Source organism: Oryzias latipes, chromosome 15, assembly GCF_002234675.1.
Source record: "Oryzias latipes chromosome 15, ASM223467v1".
Taxonomy (NCBI): Eukaryota; Metazoa; Chordata; class Actinopteri; order Beloniformes; family Adrianichthyidae; genus Oryzias; species Oryzias latipes.
Genome location: NC_019873.2, coordinates 13,033,482 through 13,042,892, shown reverse-complemented (window position 1 = coordinate 13,042,892; position 9,411 = coordinate 13,033,482). Strand labels below are relative to the sequence as shown.

Here is a 9,411-nt window from a genome sequence, read left to right as displayed (position 1 = left end):
TCATCTTTTAAATCCAGCATCACTGTTGTAACTAAGAATGTGGAAAGATGTGTTTTCCTGGCAGAAGATCCATATTTGAGCTTTTTCAGTTCTTCAGAGTGGTTAAAACATTTTTTTCTTATTATTATTTTAGTAAAAATCCAATTAACCCTTGTGCTATCTTAGATGACCCCACCCTTGCACTGACGTGTTCTCCCTACCATGACAAAGGTGGATAAAGGTGGAAAGATTTCATGTAATCCATGGACACCAGTGATGATCACAAATCATTGAAGTAAAAAGGTTCAGAGCACTGTCTAGTGGGTCTAGATGACCCAACTCCCAATGTTAAAGTGCCTAGGATAGCAGAAGGGTTACGAAGTACACCATTATGGCCAGTAGACTTCCTGGGGAAAGAGGCAAAGTGAAAATCCAAAATAATCAAGTGATGATCATGGAAACAGCTGAAGGGCCAGGTAAAATCTGTTCTGCCTCACTGGACTCAAAGCCCCTCCCACAACCCTAATCCATGTACACTGTGACGCATGGCGATGGAGTCTCCAAACATAATCATGAGAAAACCCAGAAACAACTTTAGACAAAGTAAGGGAATCTGAAAACGAGGTTCATTAGTCCTGTCACTGGGATCACATTGTTTTTAAAAGTCTCTAAACTGGCGAAAGTATGGGGAGCCTTTCAATCTGCTGCCTTTGAAGGACCAACACTACATTAAAAAAAAATCTATGGAAACCTCCCTCTGAGCTCCTTTAGAGGAAGATTGTTTTCACAAATATTTCAATGCTTCAACTTTCTCTAAATTGAGTTTCATCCCAAAGTGTGGCTGTGATTATGTGACTGTTTGTACACCCTCAGTGTTTGTGGTGATCCTGTCTGTCCTTATCGAGTATGGCATCCCCATCTCATGTTCCTGCAACCGTGTTGAATAACACCCCCATCGGCTCCAAAGCCACTGATGACTGGACAGCAGAAATCCCATCTGGTCTCTGACCTCACCAGCCCAGGAATAAGCTGGAGTGAAGCTTTGTTCAATAGGTGGACAAAGGAGAATAATCTTGTGATGGGCAGGAAGTTTGGCATGTGACAGGAAACAGTTTGTTGACTGGAAGCTGAATGATTATGGTTTGGGAAACTAAAATGAGGAACTTATTTGGTGTAGGGCAAGGATGCCTCTGGCGGTTCGCCGGTGCGACCAGCATGGTGGTCAGTTGATGTCTCCCCGTCCTCAGTCTCAGACGTTAGTATTGGTCGACAGTTGCGGGCTGAGAGGACCTTCAGCTCATGGTAACACTGGACAAAGCTGTGGTAAATAAAGGTAATTGGGAGTGCCAGCAGTACGATCCCACTCACCACGCACACACCTCCGAGAACACGGCCCGCCACCGTCACCGGGTACATGTCGCCATAACCTACAGTTGTCATGGAGATCACGACCCACCAGCAGGCAGCAGGAATGCTGGCATAGTCTTGGTTCCCCGTCTCCAGGTCCAAGCCATGCTCCAGCAGCTGAGCCAGTGCGCTAAAGATTGCCATGGCGACACAAATGAAGACCAGAAGCATGACCATTTCACGGTAGCATCGACGGAGTGTCAGACCAAGAGTCTGGAGACCCAGGAAGTGACGTGCCAGTTTGATGACCCAGAAGATCCGCATCATGCGTAGGGCACGCAGTGCAACCCCAGCCCGCTGAAGCTGGGAGTTTTCTCCTGTCAGCATTGTCATGGTAACAGAGATGTAGTAGGGCATGATGGCCAGCAGGTCGATGATGTTCAGAGGCCGAAGAACGTACTCACATTTATCCCGGGACACAAGAAAACGGACAAGGCACTCTGCTGTGAACCATCCGATGCAAACCGCCTCGATGATTCTTCAGAGGACAACCAATCAGGGGACAGGATAGAACAGAGAAAAGAGAGGGACAGCCAATCAGGGGAGGAAACTTGGACTAAAAGGAACTCAAGACACATTCATGTGGAAAAGAACATTTGGGAGGATGGATCACTGAGTGTTATTCACACACCAACTTAGCTTAAAGCTACATTTCAATGAGTGGTGAACTTGTGTGAACCTGCATTTCATCCAATCAGCTTCGAGAAGTCTTTTGGAAGTGACTGACATCTATTTTCAATGATGTGAGGAAACACATAATGGGGTGTTACGCCTCAATCCCTCTAAACACTGACACCACAGTAAGCCATACCATTAACACTGCAGTAGCATTTAGCACAGCTTGACCTACATTTTAGATCTGGGACACCTATCTGTATGATGTCACTTAAATTAATTGCTCAAAATCCGTGGCGGCGTCTCCAATGGTTTGGTTTTGTTTGAGATGCACCATCCAGGAAACTTTTGACACAATGATTTACCTTTGAAAATCTAATGTCACCAAGATGACAGCTCTAAGAAACAACAGCTTGGGATTATCGTAACAGGAACATCAGCGATGAGGAGAGCATCTGTAAAATTCAATGGAGTTTTTCAGTCTGGAGAGATCACCATCAAAACCCTGTGTTGAACACTTGAAACATCATAACCACTGATGGCCCCTCTGTCCAGCCTTTCATCAGCTGAGCTGATGTCAGTTCAACATGAAGATCGTACCTGGTCTAGAAGTTTCTTCCAAACTACTTTTGTGACTAAACCATGGGAAGAAACTTAAACCTTTAATTTTTCTCGTCGATTTCAGCGGTTCACATACTTTTACCACTCAGAAATGTTGATGGTGACGTCTTCAAGGGCTCTAATGGAAGTTAGGATTGTGTTTTCCTTTTAAAACTGTGTTAAAGTTCACTAAATCTGGTAAAAAGTGTTCATGAAGCTTTTGTGGACCTTTTAATCCACCTCAAGACTGTTGGAGACTAGAAATGGCCTGGATTAAAGACCCAGACCAGTCATTGATTTTAATCTTGTGGTAGGTCAAAGACCAAACACTGACAAAGAGAAAATTCTGCCAAGAAATCAAGAAATCTCTAAACTTTCCTTCTAAAAGCAACACAAGTTAGATGTATAACATCACTGTCATCTGAGCAAAATATTGTGACAGTGTATTGGGCTTACTGGTGCTGGTCCAGGGTCTCTGCAGCCTTCCAGCTGGGTAACGTGCTGGCAAACAGCATCACTATGGAGATGACGACAAACAACACAGACACAGAGGCCAAGATCTGTGCCGCCAGCGACGACGTGGGCTCTTCAAATGTCCTCCTCATCCTCTCCAGCCAGTGACTCCTGGGCTCCTCTGGGCCCTGGGGCTCCTCTTCCGGGAAGAAGTGGACAAAGCAGTCTGACATGCGCTGGTCAAGGCGTCGCTGGCAGCACAGCTGCAGGTCGGAGCTCTCCAGGCCCCAGTACAGCATCTCGTTGTAAAAGGATAGCTCACACATGTGTGGCACGAAGCGCAGCTTCCCATGTTGCACGTACAGCATGATGAAGCTAAAGGCGTCTGAGTGACGGTCGAAGAAAAACTCGTTCCTGTCTCTATCATAATCGTCGCAGAGCTCCAACAGCTCACTTTCAGACAGACAACTGTGCAGCCGACTGAGCCTGCTCAGGGGGAGCCGCTTCATCAGCTCCACAGGGAAGGAAAACCTGCGACCACCAACATTTAGGGTGCAGAGTCTGCTTCCCAGCTTCATCTTGTGCAGATCCAAAGGTCCTGACCCTCAGTGACACCAGCAGCTGCAGCTCTGCATCCCAAACCCTGAAATCAAAACATGCTTCATACTGTGAAGGACTTCATCCTGAACTTCACATCATGACAATCCTACTTTTAAACTAATTTTTAAATAAAAGTACTTCTGTTTGAATCAGACTGACGTGTTTGGCTCTGGATTTTGCAGATAAACCTCACGTCCTTTCAAAGGGAACATGCAGCTGCCTTCAAACAGAACATCATCAAAGAGAATTTGTGTTTCAATTACTCATTTTAGAAGGTTTATTATCACACAGATTGAAATAATTCAGGTGTTTCTGTCTTAAAAATGCTGATTAGAATCTACAGATGAAATATGAAATTAATATTTATGACCACTTCAATATATCCATGAAGTTAATAAAACAATTCTGCTATTTCTGGTTCTTTAAATCTTCTTTGTCAGTTTGGTTTAGGATGAACAAAGTCATGAAGCCGGGGCAGAAAGTGAATACTGAAGAAGCTGGTTGTTCAGAGAGTGCTGTGTCCAATAAAACTCATGGAGAATTCTTTAAAGAAGAAAAAACAGGTGAATATCAGTCTAGAACTTTGATGGGAGTCAGAACTTCATGATTCTCCCCATCCAGAACTCCCTGACATCTTCAAAAGATGAACCAGACACATCAAAGGTGTCTTACCTGGTCTAATTTTGAAAAGCTGCATGGGTCTCAGATTCTGGAGGAGAAGAAGACAGGAAGTCCAGAGTCAAGTTTCAGAGTCATCTTGAGGACATCATCTAATATTGCTCAAGTGTTTTAGGTTCAAGATCAGCAAAGCTGCATCCAGTCCACCCTAAAACAAAGATCTGCTCTTGGTTCATGGACTTCTATATTCCTGTGTTTGGTCAGCAAACTCCTCTGACCTTAACTTTGCAGCTAATCTATGAAGACGATGATTAACACACCAGACGAGTAGCAAGGAGAAGCTGAAAGCTGCTGTAAAATCATCTTGGATATCACCAGACCTCCAGAAATCCACAGACAGCTGGAGGTGCATCAGAAATTTATGCAGAGACCACAAGCTGAGACACGCATGTTTGTTGAATTATTTCCTTACTTCTACAACATTTTTATCGTATTTCCTGAACTTTTATGATCTTTGGACCTTCAACAGAGACACGTTACCTTCATGGAAGAAATCTGTTCAACAGTCAAAGCTTTAAATGAGAATTAATGAAAAAAAATGATAGCTTTTTCTGCTGCGCTGCTGCTCCCTGTCTGCTCCAATGATGAACACTGACCTACTTTGATGCTCAGCTCCTGCCGACACTTCAACGCTGCTGCTTTTAAGGAACCGAACCAGAACCGAGTCTCGGGCACCCAACAGAAATCAGCATCAGCCGGACGCAACACCAGAACAGATCCTGTGGAAAAGCTGCTTGATTTTCTCTGTAGAGATCCATGAGTGTGGAAGAGCACCCCCACACTCCTCCTCCCCCTCGTGCTGACAACAGGGGGAACAGTGAGCACAAACTCGCTGCCTCGCTCCCCTCTTTCTCAGATCTTCGTTTCTTGGTTCTCAGGTGAGACATTGAAGCTGTGGCTGAACAGTGAGTTCAGATGTTTGCTCAGTGGAAAGTGCTCCCCCTGCTGGACTCATCTCATTAATGCCCCAAATAAAAACAACCCTAAACCCTCCCGGCAGTGATTTTCTGGCTCATTAAGCTTAGAGATCCGAAATGAGCTCCTTCCCCTGGACCTTCCTCCACTGCATATCCAGTAGATAAATCTAAATCCCATCTTTAATTGATAAAAGGAGGTATGAAAGCTTCCCCCCCCCGTTGAGTTTTAAAGGGAGGTGGGTGGTGTTGTGTCGGTGATTCAGTGCTGCAAAATTCTGTTTTCATCAAGATGATTTAGGACACATCCACACACACACACAAACACACTTTTTAAAATCTCACTGCCCCATTATTAAAGAAATGTCAAATGCTTTCCATCAGTGCTCTTGAATAAAGCTTTGACTGTCATCCAACCCACTGACTGTGTGTGAGAACTGGACTGTGACGTCACCCACAGAAAATGGTTTACTTCTAGCTCCAGTGAAATAAAGCCAATTTAGTCGCCAGTGATTGGTCCAAGAAGGTCTCAGTCAACGTTTCTATGGCAACTATTATTGCCAATCAGGAGTAGGCTTTGGTAGACCACACACGTACCAATAAGAGCGGGCTTGGGAGAATCTGTTATTCAAATGTTTCAAACGTTTGAGAAGGTGGCCACCAGGCACCGCATGCTTTTATTGAGGCATCTGATTAGACAGTTAATACCATACCTTAACAATAAAAAATAACTCTATATTACCAAAAGTATTCACTCACCCATCCAAATGATCAGAATCAGGTGTCTTTATTACTTGGGCCAAAAGGTGCATAAAATCAAGCATTCAGTCATGCAGACTGTTTTTACAAACATTTGTGAAAGAATGGGCCGCTCTCAGGAGCTCAGTGAAGAGGAGGCCACCTGTGCAACAAATCCAGTCATGAAATTTCCTCACCCCTAAAAATTCCACAGTCAACTGTCAGCTCTGTCACAACAAAATGGAAGAGTTTGGGAACAACAGCAACTCAGCCACAAAGTGGTAGACCACGTAAACTGACGGCGAGATGTCAGCAGATGCTGTAGCGCATAGTGCAAAGAGGTCGCCGACTTTCTTCACAATTATTACAGAACTCCTAACTTCATGTGACCTACAGACTAGCCCAAGTACAGAACGCAGAGAGCTTCATGGAATGGGTTTCCATGGCCAAGCAGCTGCAACCAAGCCAAGTGCAATGTAAAGTGTTGGATGCAGTGGTGTAAAGCACACCGCCACTGGACTCTAGAGCAGTGGAGACGCCTTCTCTGGAGTGATGAATCACGTTTTTCCATCTGGCAAACTGATGGACGAGTCTGGGTTTGAAGGTTGCCAGGAGAACGTTACATTTTGGACTGCAGAGTATGAAATTTGGGGGAGTAGGAATCATTGTGTGGGCTTGTTTTTTTCAGGACTTGGGCTTGGCCCCTTAGTTCCAGTGAAAGTTATTTTGAATGCTTCAGGATACCAAAACATTTCCATGCTCCCAACCTTGTGGGAACAGTTTGAAGTGGGCCTCTTCCTCTCCAACATGCCTGTGCACCAGTGCATAAAGGAAGGTCCATAAAGACATGGATGATAGAGTCTGGTCTGGATGAATTCGACTGGCCTGTACAGAGTCTTGACCTAAACCCCATGGAACACATTTGGTAGGAATTAGAGCGGAGACTGAGAGCCAGGCCTTCTCCACCAACATCAGTGTGTGACCACCAATGTTCTTTTGGAAGGCCAAAATGGAATTGTCAATAATTCCTATAAACACATTCCATTTGTCATTCTGACAAATAGACTGAGTAATAGCTGTATATTTCTCAATGGATGTCTATGGGATTTTGGCTTCTTGGAGTCATCAAATACTTCCTGTTTGGAATGCGAAGGTGGAGAGGTCACTCCATGGAGCCAAAGTCTCCATTCTAACTCCATATCACTCAGTCCAGTTCCCATATACAGTCAATGGTCCACCCACCTGCCATTCATAACAACCATCCCCTGTTAATGCACAACTTTGATATCTAATTTTAAAAAAACAATTCTCACTTACACCCATCCCACAGTTGTCATAAATAAAAAATAAAAATGAAAATGTATCAGAAACTAGGCCGTAAATCTGTTCATTTTTGGCTTAAGATCTGACATTTTACCCATTGGAGTCAATCAAAAATTGCATTCTTCTGAGCTGCCTCCAGTGGTCTTTTGAGGAACTGCAACACTCAGACCAAAAAAGTAGGGGTTAGATCCTGACCGAAAGATCAAAGGTTACCAACAGCAGAGCTACTTCAGTGGTCTGCTCTAATTCCTGAATGAAACTCCTTAAAGATAAAGTTTGTTCAAATGCTGGGTTGATCTACAGCAGTTTTTTCAAACATTTTAGGAATAAAAGTCAAATTAGATACATGCCTGTAATTTGCTAAAACTTGTAGCTGTTCTTAATGAAGTTTTAATTCCGTCTATCTTGAATTTTCGAGGATCATAAATCAATACGGTCATATTATTCAGATTTAATCTAAACCTTTTAAAACCATAATTTGAATTTGATCCAAGACACTCAGGATGATATTATTGAAGTTGGTTAAAGAGCTCCAGAATATCACCACTCCCTCTGCAAACATAACATTTTGCTTTAACTGTCCTTATCTGTCTACTAACAAAAGGTAAAATAGTCACATGATGGCTTAAAAGGACTTAAAGGGAAATCCTCTTCAGTCTCACCTTAATCTTGGACCTCTGGCTCCACATTTTCCTTATGCACCATCACCTCCTCATCCTCCTTAGGCTGAATTATCAAAAATGAGCAGATATGGGGTAAATTTGAGCTAAACATCATTTAATTTCAGGAGTTCCTGATTTTTTTTTCCAGTACTTTCATTTGAAAGTTCCATAGTCTGGTCTTTTCATTGGTTTAGTCATGTCAGAAGCTCCTCTTCAGGTTCTTTTTGCGTCACTGAGGCTGTCCTGCCCCTGACATCAGTAGAGTTAATCTGATCTCTGAGCTGATTACCCAGATTTATCTGTTGAGCCGTGGTGATGCTGATGGGATCACCTGCTGCTTAAAAAACACGCTCTGCTGCAAAAGGGATGACAGGCTAAGGAGCTGCTTGGCGTTGAAGGTTGGCGAACTTTCCTAACTTCAGCCTAACATGAGACGCCCCCCCATTCATGTATATGGGGCTTTGAGGACCACCACAGACCAGGACTGGGGGAGGAGACGTCTAAGGAATGTCTTCTCTCAGCTGCTGAGAGGATGTAGAGGTGTCCCAGGTACCCCACCTGTCCCAGAGGGGTCAATTTGGGCTTCAGTCATTTGCTGGGAGTCTTCCTTAACAGTGGGAAAGGCCTGTTTAACTGTGTTTTCTAACACACCTGCAGGCACAAACCCTGTTGTTAGATACACTTGTATGTGATGTCAATCACATGCCCTTTAGTGGTCATGCTGGACCAGCATCCTACAGATATGTTACCTCATTAGGCAACAATACAAGACCAAATATGCACAAAGTTTGAAAGGAAATAAAATGAAGGTTGAACCTTCAGAAAAAAATGAAACTCGTTCCAGGTAACCAGATCCTCGTTGCGTGGATGACTGTAGCTGAGTGAGGAAAATGATGAAACCATTGCAGCTTGAACAAACTAGAGTCAGTAGATGAGTTACAGCTCTTCTGGAAGTTTTAGCCTTTGAAGTAACCCTCCCGGATCCAATGAACACTGAGACTGGTCAAGTGCATCTTGTGAGGTTTTACAGGAAGGCCCAGTCATGCACAGCTTGACCTACTTTTAGAAATCATGGTAACCACTAAGCATGCAAGTCAATGTTTCTTAATAAACCAACACAAACTTGTGCAGAACCTGCGAGGATCTTTTTTTTCATCTACAATGGTCAAGTTTTATGCTCTTTTATATAGGATGTTCTTTTGACTTATGATTTTCTTTGCGTATTTAGGCTGGATATTTTGTGGAAGACATTGTTTGGGCAATTAAATCATTTAAAAAGCTTTCAAAATGTGATGGAGCATCCATTACTAAAAGAACCCCATTGTTGCAATACTTCTCCAACAGCCTTCAAAGTCTTCCTCAACTCAGTGGGATTGGGCTTCACTCACTTGCAGCTCTCTTTGTGGTTGTTTTGATCCAAACTTTTACTTATTAGAGGAAGA

The 9,411-nt window shown here is 43.5% G+C and overlaps 1 protein-coding gene across 3 annotated transcripts; it reads right to left on the bottom strand.

The window, feature by feature from the left end:
* Window positions 1-255: 255 nt before the first annotated feature.
* LOC101171605 (potassium voltage-gated channel subfamily G member 3) lies at window positions 256-5,422 on the bottom strand. 3 transcript variants are annotated; one of them, XM_020709397.2, is made up of 4 exons: window positions 4,929-5,422; window positions 4,327-4,363; window positions 3,058-3,697; window positions 256-1,864 (listed from the first exon to the last, which is right to left on the bottom strand). In XM_020709397.2, the coding sequence occupies exons 3-4, from the start codon at window positions 3,630-3,632 to the stop codon at window positions 1,144-1,146; spliced, it is 1,296 nt and encodes a 431-aa protein (XP_020565056.1). In that variant the 5' UTR covers window positions 3,633-3,697; window positions 4,327-4,363; window positions 4,929-5,422; the 3' UTR covers window positions 256-1,143. The 3 variants fall into 3 exon arrangements, with proteins under 3 accessions (XP_020565056.1, XP_020565057.1, XP_004077312.1); XM_020709398.2 differs by lacking the exon at window positions 4,327-4,363; XM_004077264.4 differs by having other exon boundaries at window positions 3,058-5,422.
* Between the last annotated feature and the right edge of the window lie 3,989 nt (window positions 5,423-9,411).

Bases quoted from the DNA above. Each gene is read 5' to 3' on its own strand.
- LOC101171605 (XM_004077264.4), bottom strand. From the start codon at position 3,632: ATGAAGCTGGGAAGCAGACTCTGCACCCTAAATGTTGGTGGTCGCAGG. The intron at 1,865-3,057 runs GTAAGCCCAATA...TGTCCTCTGAAG, and splicing joins GAGACCCTGGACCAGCACCA to AATCATCGAGGCGGTTTGCA.